The sequence below is a fragment of the Siniperca chuatsi genome, linkage group LG8 (genome assembly GCF_020085105.1).
Source record: "Siniperca chuatsi isolate FFG_IHB_CAS linkage group LG8, ASM2008510v1, whole genome shotgun sequence".
In the NCBI taxonomy this organism is placed as follows: domain Eukaryota; kingdom Metazoa; phylum Chordata; class Actinopteri; order Centrarchiformes; family Sinipercidae; genus Siniperca; species Siniperca chuatsi.
The window spans coordinates 23723627-23747304 of NC_058049.1; the positions used below are offsets into that span (position 1 = coordinate 23723627).

General features: G+C 39.8%; 1 protein-coding gene across 1 annotated transcript; it reads right to left on the minus strand.

Moving 5' to 3' along the window:
- Positions 1 to 488: 488 nt before the first annotated feature.
- fmr1 (FMRP translational regulator 1) lies at positions 489 to 23538 on the minus strand. Its single transcript, XM_044204350.1, has 15 exons — positions 22011 to 23538; positions 18663 to 18715; positions 18458 to 18551; positions 17690 to 17761; positions 16936 to 17084; positions 16400 to 16493; positions 16044 to 16160; positions 15754 to 15924; positions 15471 to 15549; positions 15203 to 15342; positions 14894 to 14980; positions 12511 to 12775; positions 11794 to 11994; positions 11235 to 11314; positions 489 to 10604 (listed from the first exon to the last, which is right to left on the minus strand). Exons 1-15 carry the CDS (start codon positions 22059 to 22061, stop codon positions 10404 to 10406), a joined length of 1854 nt encoding a protein of 617 aa, XP_044060285.1. The 5' UTR covers positions 22062 to 23538; the 3' UTR covers positions 489 to 10403.
- Positions 23539 to 23678: the final 140 nt, after the last annotated feature.

Sequence of the window (23678 nt, forward strand, 5' to 3'; positions counted from 1 at the left end):
CACATGAAGTTGCCTATCAAGCCACTTTAGTTTAGTCTGAGCAGATACAATGTAGAGTTGAGGATTCGAGGACGCTTTAAAGGTGCATTAGGTCAGAGAATTGTGCAAAAAGTTTTCCGATATAACTCGTACCTATTTCGGGCCATGGCAGTCAGATTAAACTGCCTAATCAAGCCAGTTGGGCCAGCCAATGTAGTTTAGCCTAAGCAGATACAATGTAGACATAAGGCCGGGTCGAGTATCTGCTCTTTGCTTGAAGTGGGATTCAAAGGCAGCTTAAGGGTAAGTTAGGTCAGGGTTAAAGAACAGTGTTTAGTAGATTTATGACAGCACAGCCTGATACCCACTGCAGGGCCTGGTGGTCAAAACATCGTTCAACAAGAATACGAGGCTTCCATAAGAATGCTCACCCAACTTGTGGCACATGTTACTGTGTATTGATAACTGTAAAATCCTGAAACTCATAAAATAAAGAGATCAGCTGGAGCTCACGGAGGAAGATCGACCTTTATTTATTGAAACTGCTTGCATACAAAATATATTGCACTATAACCAGACATGTCAACCCAAACATCTTAAATGTTAGTAGTATGTACAAAAGGAAACAAAAAATGCCCAAAAGTGCACACAAGGTTTACAGCTTTTTTGACTACCCTGGTTTAAGTATCTACAGATTCTCTGCGTGTCTTCACTTTCTGGCACTCTACTGTTGAACAGCCCCACAGTAGAGTCTAGTTAGTATTTGTGGATGTTATATACATTCTGCGAATAAATGACTGCTGTGGACTGGTGAGCAACGACAAGGAAATTTTTGGGTGATCTTATCTTATGTTGGTTCCACATGAACCATGTTGCAACCCCAACTGGACTAAAGGCTTAGTGCAGGAGGGATGCAAAAGGGTCATATGGGAGACTTTTACAGTTAAAAGGATTGAAAGTTTCTGAACTGAACTGGGACTCCCCGATTAAAATTCTTGTGCTTTCTGCATTATCATTGCATGTTTAACATAGACCATATTTGTTCTTGTTTGGAAAGTATCTCTTTTGGGATATCAAGTCAAAATCAAGTTTTGTGGAGATGGTTGGGTCTATACTTCAGGCACCTGACTACATTTGCAAGACAACACAACACAGTGTTGTAGCTTTAAGAGTAAGAATTGGTTAATTCAAGTCTAATGCCTCGTTCAGATATGAGCATCCCATGGGGCTGATGAAGAATGAACGTCATTCACGCCAAATGCAGATTAAATCACTAGCATTCCCCTTCTGGAACCCATTGGATCATGGGTAAAAAATACACTCTGTACACCAGAACATTAGAACAGCACACCTTTCGAGACAATCACGACGGTTGAATATAAAGAAAAGCACCCTCAACATACAAACAGTGAACAACCCTACAACTTAAAATTGTCAACTGACATGAAACTTTTCATTATGTTAACAGCTGGAAAACTGCAAAACTAATTTTCTGTAAATCAAAATTAATTTCACTCAGTTATTTCAACAGTCCGTTTACAATGACGATGCTGGAAAGATGCAAAATGTCTGAAGCCCTGAAGTCTCTAATCCAATCCCTCCATATAATCCGTTGGTAAGAGATAATATAGCTAGAAGACGACACATTTTGGAGTTTTATGAGAACAACCTCATAGCATCTGTTTGGGAAATGAGTTAACAGAATATACAGTACCAGTCATCAGTTTCAATATGAAAAGTTTCATGTGAGTTAACAGTGATTCACTATTGTAAAGAAGCATTACTGTTTCAAAATCCATCTTTAAGGAGTATACACTTTTGATAGTGCCATTTTACTTTATGGAGTACCAAATTACATATGTTATAGTACTGTTCTAATGTACTGCAGATAGAGGATTGCATTGAGGACAGGGTCATGCCAAAACAACAAACACGAGACGCATTGTTCTTCACAGTGCCATCAGATTGAATCACACCAGGATGAATAAAAAAGTACACAGCTTGATCCTGGGAATTAAATGTGCACATGCTGTCTTAAACTTTGATTTGGGATCCCAAATGGTTCACAAACCTACTTCTAGGGAAATGTTTCCCATGCAACTCTCCATATGACCACATTTGCAATGATCTCCGAAGCTAGATGCCAAACGAGACACTACATTTATTTTTCTGCCATGATCTCAACTGTACTCATCTCAGTTAGTTGTTTCCATGGTAGGCCACTGGAAAACAGCAGGATTGGATAATGATGTCACAACCAGTCAGTTATAGGAGACTATTAAGTAAAATCCCCATTGTAGAAATGCTTCTTTAGCACCAATTCCCCAACTGATCAGCATGCAACAATCCTCCCTCATCTTTTTTCCCCCACTATGGTACAAGCCTTGGCCTAGCATTACGGTTCGTTAGTAATGCGCCTAAAAATCAAACCAAAGCATGAAAAAGCCATTAAACTGCTTTTGTTGGTTTAATTCCAGCAGTTAAAAAGTCGAACATACACTCTAAACCTGGTGGTTGGAGGCACAATAAAATACATCAACAAGCAGGTTGAAGCACAGCCACAGATGCAAAGAAATACATTGTCTCTGGCGTGACACAACAAAGCTGATGTGAAGGTTGGACCTTTGTAGCCCCAAGGTCTGTAACACCTTCCAAATGCATCCAACTTGCATGTGTTTCTTTTTGTTAGTTCAAGGGGAACTGGGTTTTGGGAGACAAGTCTCACCACCAGCACTGTGCTGGTTTAACCTTATGAAAATTTTACACCAGTCAAAAAGAAAAGTATAATAAAATGTTAAAGGAATCTAAACGAAACACCCGTCATCATCCACCACTCTGGTGACTAAAAATTAAAGGGAAAATCCACCATAAAACATTATTCACATAGGTTACTCCAGTTACTGTAGGAGGCAACCTTTTCCCAAAGCTACAGTATGTTGCATGCTCGATGGTAGACCAATATGTGCTTTCTCTACATGGTTGAAAGAATTGTTACATTTTGGAAAATACAGTTACAGAATACAGAAAATACAGAGTTAGATGAGACAATCAATACCGCTCTCAGGAGCCAGGAGAGGGTTAGCTTAGCTTGGCATAAAGACTGGAAGCAGGGGTAAACAGCTAGCCTGGCTCTGTCCAAAGTTCAAAAATATACCCACTTACACCTGCAAAGGTGTTAACAAGCTCTATCTCATTTGTTGAATCTGTACACAAACAGAAATGTAAAAACATCAAGTTGTAGTTTTACAGGAACTTGCGTGCTCGAACTACCACAACTTTTTACATTTCTGTTGGTGTTCGAAATAAGGCTAGCTGTTTCCCCAGGCTTCCAGTCTTTATGCTAAACTAAGCTAACTGCCTCCTGGCTGTAGCTGTTAGCGCACGTACATGAGCTTGATATGGATTATCTCATCTAACTCTAGCGTATTTGCCAAAATATCTATCGATTCCTTTAAACCTACTCGCAATAATTTGGGGGGTTTATCTTAAAATTACACTCCACAGAGCATTTGATGAAAACATGTTAACTCAAAGTCCACTTGCTAGCTTTTTTCAGAGCTTTTAACTGCATCTCACGATCCTCCTCAACGTGACCTAAGAAAAGTGACTGGCATCGTGATGGTCATGTGATAACAGTTGGTTGTATACGACAACTGAGCAAACTTCATCTGCCGAGGAAGACCATGAGATGTGGTTGAAAGCCCTCAAAAAAGCTAGTAAACAGACTTTTGAACAGTCAAATTACTGTTCCCAAGGTCACAAATGTACTTTCACACTCATCCACCCAAAATGTCTTTAACATCAAATACTCAACCCCTGTGGGCTTGAAAGGTGGTCTTTAAAAGTTGCTGCTTTCAGTCAGTTACACTGGATTCCAACAGTGATACATTTTCACAGCAGGAAAAATAAGTATCCAAATGTCCATCGAAATTTCTCCAACCACTCCTGCACCACAATCCACATCTCCGCTGCCCATCTTTAAGTTCCAAATGATCACATTTTCACCTAAACATGGCTAAAGACACGAGTTCTGTTTGTATCTTGCAAACGGAGCTGTTGAAGTTTGTCGCTTGAGACCAACTGAGCGCACGACTGGACAGCAGACAAATGGATTATGCTGCAAGAGTCGGATGAGAAATGTCTATGGACATTGTGAAAACATTATTTCCAATCCACAACTGCTGTTCTCTATTAAGGATGAAACTACCTACTTTTAAGAGCCATCAAACCTACAGGTGTAATTGATAATATATTTGGATGGAGTAACACTTTAAGCTTTAATGCACATATCGGACCTACTTCATTGTGCTAACTGGCATTAACCAGAAAATGAACCCAAACTACCATTAAAAATACTGTCACCATGCCAACCAAGCCTGTCTCATATACAATGCCACTGTATGAACTTTACATTGTAAAGGACTGGTTCTCTCCTTCAGTCATTATGTCAGTCCCATGTCAGTCAAAATTCCCATGTGGGTTTCCATTCATAGATTGTTTTATAGTGGATTTTCCCTGTCAGAAAAAAAACTAACTCACCCTCTTTCTGTAATGTAATGCTGTTTTTCAAGTTCTGCAGCACTATGGACATTTCATTATTAATGACAGCTGTGTGTGGCTCAACCCTGCTACAGAGGATACTATTTTTTCACACATCATTAAGTTTATTATCAAGACCTCTAGCATTTAACTGATAATAAACAGCAAAAAAAGAAAATATCAGGATAAGTACACATTTGAAACAATAGTACAAATCTTTTCTCAGACAAATAATGACATCATTATATACAGTATGCAACCCGCCCTTCTTTTTTCCATCATGTTTTTGTTTTTTACAATACAAAGCAACTCCATACTGTTTATGCTCTATTGACAATATAGAGTTTACTTTCACTGCAGAGAATGCTTACTGGGGAAAAAATGCAACATGGCTGCAGTGTGAACAGCAAGTGAAAGCAAAGGTCCTAACAGATTAGTGAGAAAGAATTTGACACCAATAATACTTTTGAAAAAAAAAATATAAAAAAAAAACAAAAAAAACTTGTTTCATGACTCATTACTCATGTTACATAACGGTTCCTTGTGACATTTTCTAAAGGTAAAAGTCTCCCATGTGTCACTGACTAAGTTGATGGTTGTCAGAAAATTAATAACTCATCACTGGCTACTCCAGCTGAACTCAGGCAAAGGAGAAATGAGACAAAGTAACACTGATTCAAAAAACTAAACTTATGTATGTCTTTTTTTTTTTTTTTTAAAGATGTGTCCGAACCTACAGAAAGTCTCCAAAATCCATAATAAAGATGTACATGCATCGCAAGACTAGAAAGGTACACTGATGTCTGGTAAAGATAAGACCTGGCTCAACCTCGGAAATCTTTTCAGTTCCTTTCATTTGCTTCAGTTACTTTGCAGGAAGGAAAGAGAGAGAGAATAAAGTTACACAGAGTCACACCATTTGCATCTCAAGATGACATTTTAAAAAGGGGGGTGTGTATGGAGAAATGGCTGTCTTCGGCTTTGGAACAGAACCAAAGGCGCCAAAGGAGCTCCTCAAGGTCATGAGCTGCACTGGTGTACAAAAGTAACTGAATGCATTTCACAGATCAATTGAACCAGGTCATAAGCTACAGGCTTATGTTTGTCGACTGTACAAGGATACAACACCTTCAGTGTTTAAAAAGGATCAGGTGGTCAAAGCAGGCATTTTCCTGGTGCGCCAAAATCACCAGTACAGTTAACATCCGCCCTTTGAGTTTAAAGGAAGCTCAAAAATACTCAGCGTTGCCAGCGACGACCCAGGGTGAATCAATGATGTCACAACAGGAAGTAGCCATCTTTACACATCTGGTCCATTATCAACGTCTCATTATCCCTGATTTCCATGTCTAGGTTGTGATACTAGCCACAATTAAAGGCACATGTCACACAAAATATGGTGAGGTATCTCTGAGCATTCGCAGCTTTCCAGCTATGAGAGACAACTGTTTTTCCCCCCAAATGATAAGTCAGCCTGTATTATGTGTACATTTTTACCACAAGATTTTAAGCACCTGTTGAAGATGGAGCACAGTGACTATTCACACAGTTTTTGTGTCTGGTTAAAAGTGGATCCAACCTACTGTAAAGTAATTTTATGCTGTGCTCACTGAAGACGCTTCTAATAAAAGCATTTTTTATTTATTTTTTTAAAATTATGGTTAGCTTAGCAAATAACTGGAAGCAGGGGAAAACACCTAGCCAGAAAGTCACTGTGCCTGGTCAAGAAGTACATAGTTCCAGCACGCTATAAAACCACGTTTTTACATTTCAGTTTTTGTATAGATAAAACAAACAAGATATAACATGTTAATTAGTGAGCTTTAGAGGTGCTGGCTAGCTGATTCCCTGTTAACAGTCTTTAGCTAAACTAAACCAAGCTAAGCTAATCACCTTCTGGCTCTAGCTTCAGATTTACCGTACAGACATGAGAGTGGTATCAATCCTCTCATCTACCTTTCAGCAAGAATGCGAATAAGCGTATTTCCTAAAATGTCAAAATAAACCTCTAAGAGCACCACAAACAGGGATGCAAAATTCATGGGCTAACTTTACAAGGTTATTCCTGAACAAGTCCTAGGCTACAAGAGCTATTAAATGAGTCGATTTAACCTGTTAAGTACTTGATTCCACAACATTTGCACATAGCAACACTAAAACTGAAGATCACAGTTATTCTGCTTTAATTTGTTAAGGTGAGGAGATACAGTATTACGATGTAATACAGTATTTTCATGAAATGCAGATAAGCCTACGAATGCACAGAGAAACCTCGAGAAACTTTTTTTTTTCTTTTTTGTTTTACAGTGACTCTCACATTTCAACAGTTTTTTTATGCAAAGTAATGCTCTCCTCAGTCATAAGTGCACACAAACTTTCTACACTAGCCCACCAAGTTACTGCAGTCAGTTTGAATTCAGGATACAATTTGGGACAACAGAGGATGTACATGATCTTTAAAAGGCCTTCACGCCACCTAAACTGTACTCTTGATTTTGATGATAATGCCACGAAGGATTTTTCCATGCAGTCAGTGACTCTCTCAGTGTCTGAACAGCAGGTTGGAACACCTCAAGATGAGAGCTTGAAGAGCTTAAACACATTAATGTTTGTGATGTTCATTTGATGTCTGGAAACCTGCATTATTTGGGCAAATCACTTTAAGCTATTGGATGACATGACTGTCTACTCCTCTTTTTTGTTTAAGTCTGTGTCGGTGTGTCACAGAGCTCAAACACAAGGCAGTTTAAAGCAACGACAGAAGACTGGACCTGTTCTGGGACAAAATGAAGTACCAGACACTGTAGAAATCATCTTACACCACTGTGCCACCCCAAAAGAATTCAAACAAATGCATATAGGGTCACAGAATCATCCACGCAAGACAAACAGAAGGGGTGTTACACTGGGTTGAAACACTGTAAAAAGCTTTTATCTATTCAGAGGTGCTTTTTAGAAGGGGCCAAATTCACAGAAAAGGAGGAGCATAAATCCAAGGCCCCAAAAAAACAAACAAAAAAAGCCTCATTACGACCGAGAGGAGTCAGCAGCTCCATGGCTGTGGGGAACACTTTGCTCTCAATCCGGAGCAGACTTCACAAAGGAGGCTTAGAAAACTGGACTTGTGGATGAAAATCTTGCTTCATTAAACCTGACTTTAGACTCTGGATTAGAGCGGTTTCACTAAACTTTATATGGACTTTAAACTTAGTCAGGTGACATGCACAGTCCCCCAATTTAAAAGTATTAAGTAGAGCAATGCACAATTCAAATCATGCATAAAAAAAATAAATTGCACTGTTTATGGTCCCGAATCAAGACCTAATATTGTAGTTTCATGATTACAAGATTACAATTCGGTGAATCTGTTGGGACTAAGGTTAGAGGTCAGACTCCCTCCTCTGCCCTACCATTTAGAAAACGCAGCTGACAGAAAATAAGATTAATACACAAAATGTTTCAGTAAGAGAGGCGGGCCCAGAATAAGTTGGAAAACCAGCAAGAATAAAACTTACACCAAATTTATTTTGTCACGGTATAACTCAATGAAACATTTCTTCTACATTAATACTTCAAACAGGTTTTCTAACTGCAACACAAAAAGGTTAAATACGAAGGTTTTCATAAATTAAAGAAAAGCTCATGTGATCAGGTGACAGGAGTTCTACATTCATTATGTTGGCGCCTTAAATCCTGCAACCTGATTAGGTTTTTCTGAACGCAAAAGTTGTTGTACTAATTGAACTGGCACCATCCAAGGACGATTTGTTAAATGTAAGCAAGTGGAACTAGCCAAAGTAAGTCTAGCTTCCAGCCTCTAAGCCCTCTTTGTGAATTATCCCACTGCTGAGGTCGAGAAGGCTCTCATCAGGCTGGTACAGGACGTGGACTCCTGTCGACAGGTTTACCAATGAGATAGATGGGGGGAAGAAAAGAGGTCCAGTGCTGCTGGGAACCACTGCAGACATGTTTCCATGAATGTGTTAGGTTGGATTTTCTGTACCACAAAGCTTTTTTTTTTTTTTTTTTTTTTTTTTTTTAAATGACTGTAGTAAAGGCATTAGTCACAAGTTATTTTATAATGACTGTTTGACATTGTGAACAGACAGGTTTTATCTGTCTGGCCATTGTATGCTGAATTCATAATCCGTTCACCACTGCTACATTTTTTTTGTATTGAGATTTACAGTAGCTAACTTAAGTGTCTAGTTTTTTGTGTGCGATTCCTTTAAGTGTAAAGGCCGATCCACACAGAACATACGTAACCGCGTTTTTTTACGCTTCTAGCCTATTTGTTGTTTTCAAAAAATAATACTCGTTTTCAAAGCTCCAGTTTCACTGCGAGCTTTCTGCTTTCACTGTGGACAGCTCATGTGGGGAAATAAAATTAATGAATCGAGAAATAAAAACAATGCTGTTTTCTTCCTGTACAATCCTCATGCAGCCTACTTAAAAACTTTTTTTATACAGTAAATTTCAGACAGTTTGGCCAGTCGCTGTTCTTACAGTGCCTTCAGGAGCTGCTGCTGACAGACGGCTGAGAGATTGAGCGTCTGTGTGGATCGAATGGATCGAACGCTGTAGCGCCGCTCGCATCTGGCTTTTAATGTGGATTCCCAATCACTGTTGGCCAAGTCATGTGACCTGGTCACAGGACAGGTAAATATTTTTTAAAAACAGCAGTGCATGACATTTTGTACCCTGGAGGAGTTGCTATGTTTGCATCTGTAAAGGCTTTTTAACAGTTTATTTGCACCAGAGTGCCTCAGATTTATGTTTCCCCATTTTATTAAGTTGTTGAATTCATGTTTAGCCCGACAGTCGAACTGACTGAAGAAATTTTACATTACCTTGGCAAAGAGGGAAAAAAAAAGAAGGTAATTTTGTTGCCCATGCATACCTGTTCGCATTTCATCCTGATACATTTGCTGATGAAATGTCGTCATGGTGATCAGGGTTCAAATAACAATCCAAAAAACTAAAAATCCCAAGTTCCTTCTACAAACATCTCCTCCCAGTCTGTTTCCCATATGTAGAAGTTATTTGGGCGGCACCAAAACTTCTGAAAGAGACTTTGTATTTTGAAATTTATATATAATGAACTCAATACTCAGTATAGTTATATTATAATTGCAATGCTGTGCTGCAGCTGACTCCCAAGTGTTGGATTTTGGAGCTTTATACCACCAAAAATAAATTCTCAACCTGAGGGAAACACTGAAGCCACCCCCTAAAAGTGTGTGCTGCAAGATCTTCTCTAGAATAAACATCTACCGTAAAAATATGTTTGAAGTGTTTTGCAGGAGGAGGGAAGGAACACATATTTCATCCTGCCTTCTGAAGTGGCTGTAATCCCTTGTTTCCTTGTCAACCAATTATTTCCTTGACTTGTTTGACCCAATTCTATTTTCTGATGTGAGAAAGTCCAAACAGGGCAATCATCCAATTTAGTTAATTAAAAAAAAAAAAAAAAAAAAAAAAAAACAGTAAACAATGGTTTGCCTTTAATGGGTAGGGAAGCATGTTTGGGGTTAATGCTTCTGTGAGAGATGAGCTTTAGTCAAATCCCTCCTCTTCTTTTCCTTTTGTCCAAAAAGTGCTGTAGCTTTTATTTGTCACTCCAAAGGAAAGGAGATACCAGACCAGTCAAGAACAAACCAGACCAGTACACTCAAAGACCTCAACAGAACAGACCGGCAGATACCAGATCACCTCTGGTCTACGACTTCTCTACGGTAAACTCTTCCATGCTGATGAAATATGTGTATTCATGTGTTTGACAAAGACAGAGAAAGAAAAAGCGAGAGAGACTCTACCATGGTTTATGACGAGTTGCCTGTGTGTGTGTGTGTGTGTCTAAGTGAGAAGGTCCTCCAGTGGTGCATCTACGACACTCCGTTCACCAGCGGAGGAGCGTCCTGTTTGTCCTTCTTCATCCCTCGGTCTCTGATGGGTCTCTGATGGTGATGGCGAGACGGGCCCTCACCGCTGGCACTGATGCCACCCTGGGATGAGGAAGGCCCTCCTCCTCCTCGCCCCCCTGAGGAGTGCTGCACGCTACGCTCGTTGTTACTGTCCACACGGATCTGTGGGAGAAAGAAAATCAGCTACACAGCTACGAGTGGAGGGGAAATCAAATGCATGCTCACGGATTCCTTGGTTAGTTAGGCCTATCCAATCACATTGTTTAATAATTGCTATAACAGTGCAGCATCTTGCATGTATTGTGCAGTATTGCACACGCAGCAGTGATGCGGAAAGCCCTCTGAGCGATATCCTTTATCACCAATGAGCTGTTTATGCAGGGGAACATGACGGTGTTCAAATTAAAAGTTTTAGTCTGCTCTTATTACTCAGTTCGCAATTCTGCCTGACTGCCATCTCTCCTCTGGATCCATCCTGAATACTGCCTGAGAGTGGAGTCTTTTCCTATGTTAAGAGAGGTACCATGCATTTATTTCTAGTTCTAGGACCAAATGTGTGTGACTAACAGTTTTAGGCCAGTTTAGACTGATTTTCTCTCGCTGAGATACTTGAATACTACAAATCTGAAAAAAAGATGTCTGTAAGTGTTTATATCATTTTCTTGGTCTCCAATAATTCCATTTAAAAACAGCTCTGTGTAAATGGTGCATTTCCTAGATATTGTTAGGATTTAAACACAACAGAGAAGGTCATTCAAGGAGTTATTGTGTGTGTGTGTGTGTGTGTGTTACCTGTAGAGTGTCTTCCTGCGCTCTTGTCTTGGGGTCTCTCACATGACGAGGTCTTGGCTCACTCCACTGCATGTCTTCACCTAAACCAGGATGGACAAATCCTGAGTCTCAATTTACAGGTATCATCCTCGTTCCCATCACCTCATGGGATGACAAAAAACGTGAAACAAACCTGTTTATAAAAATGGGGTTAAATTTCATGTGTCATAATTAGATGTGTCGGGGGAAATTCTTTTTTTCCAATATAAATGTGGATTTCCCTGAAAAGCAAACACTCAATGAAAATTTATTAGCGATAGGAGGGATCTGCAGGGATCTCATTATTTGATTCATTCCCATTATTCAGGCTATAATTTAATGAAAAGCAGCTCCAACTGTTATTTATTTCAGTTCATGGCACACTCAGTTCTTTCTTGAATAAAGATAATCTCCATTAATTATCTTCGAAATTAGCCTTGGTAGAAAATAATAGGACTACAGTTGTATAACTGATAGAGAAAAAGCTCTTCCATTGTAAATATTTGACTCTTCTCTATAAATTCCCAAAAATACTACCTACCTTTATACCCTCCACCTCCTCTTCCTCTCCCTCCTCGTCCCCGGGGCCCTCCTCCGCCTGCTCTCTTCCTCCCATCTGTCCGTCTGGGCAGGGTCCCGCCTCCTGTCATCAGCTCCTCTGTGGGGGCCAGCGACCAATCACTGAGCTCGTCTTTGTGGTCCGACTCCGTCTCTGAAGCGTTGGATGCCTCTGAGTTGGTGCCTGGGGGACGGAGGACATAAGTCAAACCTCATTTAGATTGCCTCGGAAAGACAACGTGGAATTAAGCTTTGATGAATTGTTTTGTTTTATAATGAAGTCATCGTCGAGACTCCCCATTCAGTACTTGTTGCCTTGTACTAGCTGGATGCTTTGTGTACTTTTCCATTGAAATATGAGAAATCCAAACACTTATTTTACCCTGAAATGGGGCCACTGCACAAAAAGTGAAGTAATTACCTTTCATCAAATATGGCTGAAAATAACCTCAATCTAAGCCAGAGAATCAGCTATTTGCTTAGTCATTGTGCCTTTCACATCCAAACCAATGCAAGCACTCAGAGCTAACTGTAACTAGCAAACACTTGAGATGAGCATTTTATATTAAAGCTTCAGATAATTTAGTTTCCCTTTTCTGTGTAAACATACAATATTTGAAAAAGAAGATATGAATATAATTGATTTAAACACGTTTTAATGAATTCACTTGTTTATCAAGATGTAGTCATTTTATCTTACCTGAGGCGAAAGCTGCACCTCCTCCTCCTCTTCGCCCTCTGCCACCTCTTCCTCCCCCTCCTGCGTAGGGCTTCCCTCCTCCTCCTCCTCCACCTCCTCCTCCTCCTCCTGCTCCTCTCCCCATCCCCAGCCCCATGCCGTTATCGAAAACGTAGGTTTTGTCTTTAAGGTTCCGAGGCCCCGTCCCTCCTCCTCCACCTCCCCCTCCTATCTGTCTCAGCTGCTCGTCAATCTGAAGACGCTCCAGACGAAGCTGATCCACCTCCTGTGGACATGAAGAATAATGAAAATATGAAAATTAGTATATTTGCATGCACACTAGTAGACTGGTTTTAATCATATTGTAGCATCCTGGGAGGGTTGATGTAGTGGAAAGCCTCCCAGCATGTACCAGGGTTTATGCATTTTTCTGTCAAGTCACTATTGTGTTTGATATTTTCTTCTGATGTTCCCACTGTTTCTACAGTTCATCAGTTATATCAGTCAATATTAGGGGCAAATATGGTTAAACCATGAATGCTGTGTGTAGGTTTAGTAACACTCTTTCAGATGCAGGGTGTGCACACCGGTGCGAGTGACTCCGTGAGTTCCTAGAGATGGAAACCGGGCTCTGAACTGAAACCGGTTCTAAATTTCTAAGAACCCGGAACGTCGGTTCTTTTATCGGTAGTTGACGAAACCAGTGAGTGAGATTAGTGGGTCGGAAAATATTGTTTTAGTGCAATTTATGGATGCACATGCAGCCTCTCCTCTATGTCATTCTCTGCTCTTTGTCAGTGTCTGTTTGCCCCTGAGGGCGGGGCTGAGCTGAGCTGCTCCACACACACACACACACACACACACACACACACACACACACACACACACACACACACACACACAGAGTCCTGTTTCCATCACTTCAGAGGACATTACGTTGACTTACATTCATTTCCTGGAGACTTGCCCTAACACTAACCACTACTTGCCTAAACCTAACCTTACCCTAACCTTAATCCAAGTCTTCAACCAAGTCTGATTTACAGTATGGGGACTTGCTTTTTGTCCCCAAAAGGAAGGCGAGTACCCATCTGTGTAAACAGATTTATGTCCCCACAACATGAGTAATGCACACACACACAACCACACAGAGAGGACAGCAGATCAGAGAGGCCGCGGAGGAGAGAATAAACCCAGGTGAAGTGAAAGATATAACTCGAGTTAACGACAACTAGGCTCATTACTGCGCAATAACTCCTGCATGAGTAAAAGCCAATTTTAAACAAGCATTTGTAGAAAAGCAAGGTTTACTTTTCTTTGATCACAGTCTCCCATTCACTGCTTGTATGTTTAAGCCACAGCGTGCTTGTTAGGCTAATAGCAAATTTATATGAACAAGCTAAAACGAAAGCTTAGACTGTATGTAGCCTGTTTTGCCACATATCTTAAAATTGAGCAAATTCTTGTAGACTTTGTGGACACGGAGCCCCCACTCCCATACCAGCCCCTCCCCCCTCTACCCAGTCAGGTCACATCAGCTGCCGCTAACTAACGATGACTAACTTGTTGACACACCAAAATGAAACTGTTGTCAGCTGTTGTTAGGTTTGTGTGTTCTCTGAAAACCGGGTGCCTGTCCTCAGCCAAAGACTGTTTTTGAGGTGAAAGAAGCATCACTCTGTAACACCGCGGTTCAATCATGTTTTTGTAGTTCCAACAACTCCAACAGAGGGAGGAGTCTTCTCTGGTAAAACCATCAGCTGATCGCATCACGTCAATTTCAGGAGTCAGAATTTCCCAGTTAAAATTTAATTCATAGCACATCAATAAATTAAGAGGATCAACTTTTAGTTCTGATTAAGGACCTTCAGTGCTTGGAGCAAAGTCAGTAGGCTGCTGTTATTTCAATATGTAACTGTTGGCCTGTTTCCATTATTTATACGAAGCTAACTGTCTCCTGGCGGTAGCTTCATATTTAACAGAAATGAGAGTTGTATCAATCTTCTCATCTAACTCTCGGCAAGAAAGTGATTACATATTCCTTTGCCTCCGAGTTATTCATATTCTTTTATGAATATTGTATTTAAAATGCTTCAGTATTAGAATGGTTTTGTGGAAAAATAAGCCTTTGCTTAAGTTATTCAGTATTTCTGCATAAAGGTCAGTGTGATTACTGACAAAAGCTCTAAAAAAGTTGCTGCTTTAATCTTCTACTGTGATAACTTTTGCTTGCTCTAAGCAACAGCGGTATGGAGACAAACCACAAGCCTAAATTCAGATTTTTTTGGTCACACAAATACATTATTATCTTAAAGCAAAAATAGTAACGTGTTAAGTCACAGTCAAAGGGATTTGCTTAAATCAGCTGATACGGGATGTTGTTCTTACTGGTGATTATACGCACCTTAAGGTAGTTGAGGTGGTAGTCCAGCAGTACTGTAGCATTGGAGATGCTTTCCTTGGTCCCAACAAATACAAATGGCACCATTCCCTGTGAGAGAGGAAAGAAAGAGAAGGAAAGATTGAATCTTGTTAAAAGATGCATACCAGCAGCAGTAAAGATATATTCATTATTGGAATCAGAGGTCAATGATTTAGGGGTATGAGGGTTGAGCCTGACTTCCGTATAAGGTTTTTTTAAAAAAAGAAGCTTTTAACTGTTTGTTGTGTTGGTAAGTAGGCAGAGGCGTTGGTCTTTTCTTTCCCCACTGACCTCGTCTGCTGCTGCTGCTGCCACTGCTGCCACTGCTGCTGAGGGCTTTTTATCATTCTCAGGCTCAATACGAACCCGCACCACCCCAGACTTATCAACCACTTCCTGGATCAGTTTACCGTTTTTGCCAATCACCTTCCCTATAAGGGCGAAAAACATCATCAGACAGTCTGCTAGGACTTTGAAGTTTAATAGTCTGGCTAACTCTTAAATAAATTCAAGTTACCAAATGAATAATCACATAGTCTCAGTCGAGGGATTTTCTCACCTACTAAGTTCCGGGGAACTTTGATGATATCTTCAGAGAATTCCAGAAAACTCCTGGCAACGCGTACTGCATCCTGGTCCTTAGACAAACAACAAGCATAAAACCAACATACTCTGACTTCTGTTGCTTCTGTTCCTCACTCAAGCTTAACATAAAAACATATAAATAACAAGAAGCTTGGAAATTCTTTTTCCCCAGACCATACAGTATATATGGAAGGTAAACGTCTCTACACTCAGGTCTGCACTAGCAGAGTGCAGAAAAATTAGTAGAGTCATTCTACCTCTCCGTATATGTGAAAGGTGCATGTCTCCTCATCCAGGTCTATGTTAGTGACTCCAGGGACTTTACGTGCTTGCTGAATGTTGGCCCCGTGAGTCCCGATGGCCAGACCCATTAGATCATCCCGGACAGCAAACTGTTCATGAAACCGTGACGCCAGCTGTCTGGAACTCTGTAGGAACATAATGACAGGGACAAACCGAAAAACATGAGCAAAAACATCATCACGGCCACTACAGAGTAAGCAGGCATTGTGTGTGTGTGTGTATGTGTGTGTGTGTAAATATCTACCTCCAGTTGTCTGCTGGCCTCTTCGTTCCTCTGCATGAGAGACAGTTTGGTGCGGAGGCTCCTGAAGTGCATGTCGCTCATCATATTGGCCCGCTTTGTTGTGACCTCATTCACCGACTGCGAGAACAAGCAAAGCTTCATTCACACAAAGTATCTGACTTTGGAATATGTGATTAATGGAGGTCATCTACAAAATGATGTGATATTGTTTGAAGTCATACACAGGGTGCGCCAGTCAGACTGTATCAATGGAAGAATAAAGAATTGGATTATGTGTATTAAATGTCATTTAAGTGATGGACAGACAACATTCCTCTTATGTTCTTAAGTTAAAAAAATAAATGTGTTTAACAAACCAAAATGACCAGCTGCTTTTTCTCCGAGTCGTAGGTGACACTGAACGCTCCCACTGCCTTTTTAAAGTCTTTGTGTGCTGATTCCTTGGAGCACCTGTCAACACAGAGTTACACAAATAATTCATGTCATTTTAATTCATGTCCTTAAATTCATTCAGTTATCATTACTGATTATTTAGGGACATGTTTGCACATACCTTTCAATTCATCACAGATTTGTGTGAAGCTACTGAAGCATCATTTTGTCTTTTCAGAGCCCAGTACAATCATGTGCATATGTAGCCCAATTATAGCCATTTATTAAAGACTTTGAGTCTTACATTTATAGCTTTTACACGATAATAAAAGCCTACAAAAATGTGGCTCACACCTTAAATTGCTGCTACATATTTGAGTGCTGTATTAGTGGCACATACCACTGCTGTTCTACTGACATTGTGCCACTTATAAACATCCTGACAGTGTGTTCCTCTGACAAAATGTTACTTACATTCCCTGATTGTCTGTGTGCGTGCATGTCTGTATATCAAACTTACATCTGCCGTAGATCCTCAGGTACATCCAGTCTGATCTTGATGAAGGTGCTTTTGGTGGCTGGTTTATTCGGATTGACCGGCCGTAACCGCTCCAGCGTCACTATCTCATTTAATGTAGCGTCACATGCAGCGTACTCTATTACGTAAAACTAGAGATACACAGAGACGAGGAAAATGTCAGATCAGATAGGCGCACCATGAAAAGTAAAATGTGCGACAGCAGGGTTGCATAAAAAATATAAGTAATAACTGTGTATTAATACATAATATAACAATATAATAACATAATTAAAAGTTTCTGGAAAGAACGTGGGTAACCGATAAAAACCAGAGAAAAAGAGAGACAGAGGAAGCCAGCAGATGAGATAAATCGGAAAACCAGGCCAGAGAAAAAATTTGGGTGTAGAAGAAAAAACAAAACAAAAAACAGCTCACAGCAGAGAGACATGTTTTACAGGATAGCCTAAATTCTTCAAAAGCTGATATCTGGATCCTGATCACAACAGGTAGACCGTGAACACGGGTAACAGTAAACTCACTTCTCCTCAAAATCAACACCAGCCTCCAGAGGACTGAGAGTATGCTTCAAATACTACTATTCAAGAACCTTAATGGACATTTTATATTTTTCTGGGTATTCTGAAACATTATGCTATATGAACCAATGAAAACTAACTAATGTGAACAGACTGATAGGCCTACATTGTACAATGATATTGTAATCCAGACTTAGAAAGACTGTTCTAACACCTACCTCTCCTTTGACCATGCGAACCTTGGCCAGCCACCATCCACATGGCTCCTTGTCATTAGCCCTGGAATATACCTGGCAAAAAACACACACACACACAGAGAGAGAGAGAGAGAGAGAGAGAGAGAGAGAGAGAGAGAGAGAAAAGAGAGAAAATTTCACAAAGCTTTCCACTCATCACCCAGATCTGAACTGATGTGGGCTAATTTTGTTATTCAGTCCTTCTGAGGCACTGGTACCTTAAGCTCATTGTTTTTTTATTGTAATTTAACAAAAACTAATACAGGAATTTATTGGTATTCATTTTGAATCTTAAAAACATGTTTAATATAAAAATCAAGGGGAAAAAGATGTATGAAACGAAGAAAGAAAATATTGCTAAATTACAGCGTAATCGCCATAGCTTTTTTCTTTTCACTTCCTACTAGTAGATGCATAGCTCCTCATGATGACAGGTCCATGTTTATGTAAACCTATGGTGAACAAAATAAACTGCTGCAGGAAACAGCAACAGAAACTTTCTGATGTGTGGTAAAATATAATCCATGTGAAAATCTAAGTTGCTCAACTCCTTATTTCCAATTCCAGGTGTTTTTGTGTGAAAATCACTAAAAATGGAAAACAATGAGCCTTAAGAGTCCCTTTGGCCCACACACCAGAATTTTGTTCTAATGCATTTCTTCTCTCGCACACTTAGACTGTCTCTGCTTTCTAAACAAACCACATCGGATGGTAATTTTAATTTTCTGAAACAATTCTGAAAGTACCCACCTCGACCTCATCGCTCTCATTTATCTCTTTGCAGGACCCTGTTGGAGGAGGAAAACGCACATCCTGGAACGGGATCTGACGCTCTGGCTGCCAACTGGGACACAGCGACACATACACATTTACAAAAATAAGTGTGAATTTCATCACTGGCATAAGGTAACATTTTACAGTATGTTCAATTTTGTTGTGTATGCGCATTACTCACTTGTTTTCAAAGGCCACAGTGACCGATCCTTCGTGAACATCCTTCACAAAGGCCTACAAGAATCACAGAGGTGAAACAACAAAAGTTAGATAGTCAATAAAAATTGTCAATACAGCTTTATACTGATTAAGCATGTAAAAGGGTTACAATTCCGCTACCCAAGCCTGACCCAAGCCCAAAGCTGTTAGCAATGAACGCCCAAAATTGTTTAATTTTTTTGTGGTTTGAGCTTTGGACTTGAGTCAGGTTTGGCTCTGTCTCTCTCTGGTTGTATATACAGTCCATGCATCCATGTGTGTCAAGTATTGCAAGTAGGACATGCAATGCCTTGAAGGAAAAGAGACAGATAGAGAGCATAGTCTATGGGTTGCATTAGCCTGGCAAGCTAACAGTCAGTAATGGATGAAATGAAGCAAAAACTTCCAAAAGGAGAGCTTCTGAAAATCCCCAATGATTCAGGGAAAGCTTTTCAATTGCACTAACATTATGACTTTCTTGACCTGAGACCATGGCTGTGCAAAACTCCTTACAGGATTATGACTACTTGAATGTCATGCTGAAGAAAGACGTTCTTAGTTTAAAAGCCACATTCATCTGGTCAGTAGTTGTAGCGTAAACACTATGAGACGTTATTGTTAACAGTTTATTGTTTTTTTTATTAGTATGATTTTGAAGGATTCTGGCACATAATCAGCTTCCTATTCCTATTTCCAGAAGCAAACTATGAGATGTCCTCATCACAAGGGGATTTACTGTAAAATGGCAGAGAATGTCTTCTTGGAGCAGGAAACGTGACAATGTTTATCTGAAAACAACTCAAGTGAGAAATAAATCTGCTCCTTTTACAACAAATCTGGCAACTTTTTAGGAAAAAAAACAGTATAAACTGTAATCTATGAGTCTTATTCATGATATCATGAGTCTTCTGCCACTTCCATTGTGAAGGCTTTAATGTCCGCAGGTGAATACAGTCATGAAATTTCACCTGTTCATTAAAGACCACAGCAAACTTTTGAATATTATTGTGAGTCGTGACTATACCTTTCAGGTAATAAAACTCATTCATTACTAAAAGACCATATAAAACAACCAAGTCAGCCAAAACTAACACAATCACTTATTTAGTCCAAAAAAAAAAAAAAAAAGTAATAGTCTTACAAACTGCTTTCAGATTCAAAACTTTTCTGTTCATCAACACTTTAAAAACAACACCACAAACATTTAAAAAAAAAAAAAGGCTGCAATAACCTCCAACCTATTTGGCTCTATTAAACCCTGTACAAGTGCTAAGTTGACCGCTTCTGGGATTAGAATCCTTGACCCAGGCATCAAAGTCCACTTTCTTACCAAATTACTGTACAGCTCCAGTGTGGCTGAGTGAGAAACACATCTCTGTATCCTACAGCTCTATGTACAAGGTGGGGATTTGAAGATATTTAGGAATTGAGTGACTTATACCACTGATATACACTGATCAAATCTCAGTACAGAACAGTATATCAGCATGTTATTTATTAGAACATGGATAGTTATCTAGCTAATGACATGCACTGTATTATACTTGCTATTACTTATTTCAAGGAAGCCTCAGAAAGACTGACTCAATGCATGTACAATTTTTAAAGCTAAGTTGCTCTACAGTTGCCGGGGTTCACACCTCTGCATCGCAGCCCACATCAGCCATTTTTTTCAGCAATTCAAATGCTGTAGAATGAAGTGAACACAACATGGCAGTTCAGTTTAATTATCTTCCTAGCTTTACAGCAGCAAACAGCAAAAGTTGAGCAGTTGGCAAGGTCTGCCTTTTATTCTAAGTGGTGATGAAAAAAGTGCATTTTGTGGATCCTGTTAAACTCATCTTCTGAAAAGTGGCTAATTGCCTTTTAGTGCTATAATTTGATAATAACAGTTGCCAAATAATAAAACAGTATGCCAAAAATCATAGTTTGAATCTATGTTTGGCCACTGTCACACCCAACTATGAGACAAAAGTACATCCACTGCTGATGTTGGCACCTTTAACTTTAACCCCCCCCCAGACAGGACTGATTTATATTCATGCTCAATTCAGGAATTTGCTTTAGTGAAGTGCTTGATTTCTTTTTTCATTCCAAAAGATTCAGCTGGCATTGAATGCAGCATGAGAGTCCATAATGAGCATTGCTACAGTGCAGCGCAGCTTTGCAGGCCAACTCAACACTCATTACATCTCAAAATGCTCTCTGATGGTTGCACTGCACATTTGTTCCCTTCATATTCTTCTTCATTAGTTTGGCAGCAACAAAACTTCTACTTCTAGAAAGATGGCAATACTTGCAAGCAATCACAATTCAATCTCACAAACTCTGCAACCAAACTAGTAGTTCTCGTACTGTTATTTCTTTAATGTTTATATATTGGTCTGCTATCAACTGTGGAACTTGAAGTAGACAGTCAGCGGATGTGAGGAGGTGCTATTTTATTTATTGTTACCAACTTTCTTCTTTTACGCCACTAAAGTTACATTTATTCGATGACTAGTTCACAAGCTCATAAAATGTCAGTAATCATTTATATTCCCTTCCTTCTATCTTTCCTACTCTTCTTGTTTCTCCTCCTTCCTCTCTTCAACTGTTTCTGAAGCATGACTATCCCCAAAACTAGAAATAAAGGGTTTTTATCCCACTGCAAAACGTTCTTACAATGAATACTTTTACTTTGGATACCTCAGTATATTCTATTCCAAATAGTTGTTTATTTTTAATTAAGCTACATTTGAATGTAGCATTTTTACTTGTAACTGAAAAAGCCAATGCATAACCCCTCAAAGTCCTGCTCATCCTACTTGTTGACTCTTGTCTTCAGAATAACCCCAAAAATCTCAATAGCCTTGAAAAAACAAAAACTACCTGCCCACTAGGGGAAACATACAAAAAAAAACGAAAAAAAAAACACACCCATATTAGCTGCTGTTATGCTGAATTAAGTTACTTTGAAAAACACAAATCATGACCGAATTTTGGCACCTGTGCCTCTGCAACCAACCCCTGCCCATCACTTCACACACCATAAACGTTAGATTACAGTCACGTCAACATTACTGAACTACTCACCAATAACTAACGAATTTAGCTACCAGCATTGAGGTTACAACAGCAGCTTAGCGTTAGCTTTGTTTACAGATTTTCAGCCTCCGTGTCCGGGTGGAGGCTGGACAGAAGCACTGAGGCCCGGAGATACAAGCAGGTATCTCTTAACTAGCGTTAACGTCAGTCCGGCAAGACAATTTCATGTCAGTTAGCCTAACGTTTGTGCATGGTGTGGTAAGTGAGATGACAAAGCTCAACAAAAGTCACCAACTTAACTTACCTTATAAAAGGCCCCACTTGTTCCCCTCACTTCCACGACTAGTTCATCCATGACGCAAGTTACTACAGCTCGCTAGCTAGCTAACTACCGTTAGCGATGTTAGTAGCTAGCTAGCTAGCTGGCTAGCTTGACGCTAGCCAAAGCAGAGTTTGCTATCGTTGGCTTTCGGTAGTTAGCCAAAATAGCCTGCCAGTTGGAAGCAAGAAGAGGCCACGATAACTGTGTGACCGAAATGTTGTTTCCCGTTTTGCACCGTCTATGAATCTTGCGTTTGTTTCTTGCAGATTTGCAATTCCGGATGTATGATAGACGAAAGGCGAATTTTGGACCAGGCTATGTTAACTTGAACTAGCTAGTTATGTTAATGTTGTGTGATTAGTGGTGAAGCAGCTACTGCTGGTTGCTCATCTCTCCATGTGACGTCTCCGCGTTCTTCCTCTGCTGAAATCTGAGGCTGGTAACACTCATCTAAGCCTATTGCTGCCCCCCGCAGGTAATCTTAGGAATGCCTTTTTCACAAAGCAGGACAAAAGTAAAGATGACCGTTGTCTTTATCCTGCATTGAACCTCAAAGCGTTTCCCAACACACATCAAAACAGATAATATTATCCCACTATGGCCATATCTGTCTTATTCTTTAAAAAAATATTTTGACTTCCCTACCCACAATTTTCTACATTTTATCATATTTTAAGCATTTTTAATTTTTTTTTTTTTTTACAACTTTTGGGTATTAAAATCACTGGTGGCCTGTTTCCAATCAGATGTCTATCTCTTGATAGCTGACCTGCCAAACCACATCATCCACTCATCACACACATTACTAAACTTATAACATGCCTCAAATTTGAATGTCTAACCATGTTCTCTTGATGTCACGGCACATGTCTTAAGGATGGTTCTGATGCTTCAACACACATCTGTAGATGCAGTTTGTCTCAAGAATTGTGAAATATGTTGCTCCTTAACAACAAGACATGCCATGGATAACTGTTCAGACTTAGTCATTTAAACATTTTAATGTGCTTTCACTTGCAGACCTAGAGAGTCAGTACCAAGAACAAGAAGGATAATTAAATGACAGGCACGTCTTTTGTTTTACCTCTCTGACGTATTCACACTCTCAACATTCGGCAGCACTCGTCTGCTAGATCCATTAATGCACACGTGATCTGCTTGAGAATTTAATTTCTAGCCGCAGACAGACTGATGCAGACAGAGTGAGATATGGAGGCAAAGAGGGAGAAAGAAATTGAAAGTATTAGGGGTCACTGAAACACAGATGCACTAACAGTGAGATATGAGACAGGCATAGAAGGACTTAAAGGGATAAACTATACAAAGTTTCAGACAGAAATAGAATAAGCGGGCAGTAGAAACAGGGTGACACATGAAGGTTGAAATAAGATACAGGGCAGAGAGAAAGAGAACGGAAAAACAGACAAATCTGAAGTTCCTGTGCGTGGGAGGGAAACAGGATCTAGCAGTAAATACCTTCGTCAGGACACAAGTTAGGATATGGCCAAAACAGACATGTTACTGAAAACTTCATCATGTCAATGCTTAGGGGGCACATAATCCCAAAAGCTGACGCAAGTTTAATCACTCAGAGAAACGTTTGGTGTAGAATGATTGAACTGGTCTCCAAAGAACGAGGATCTGAGTCAA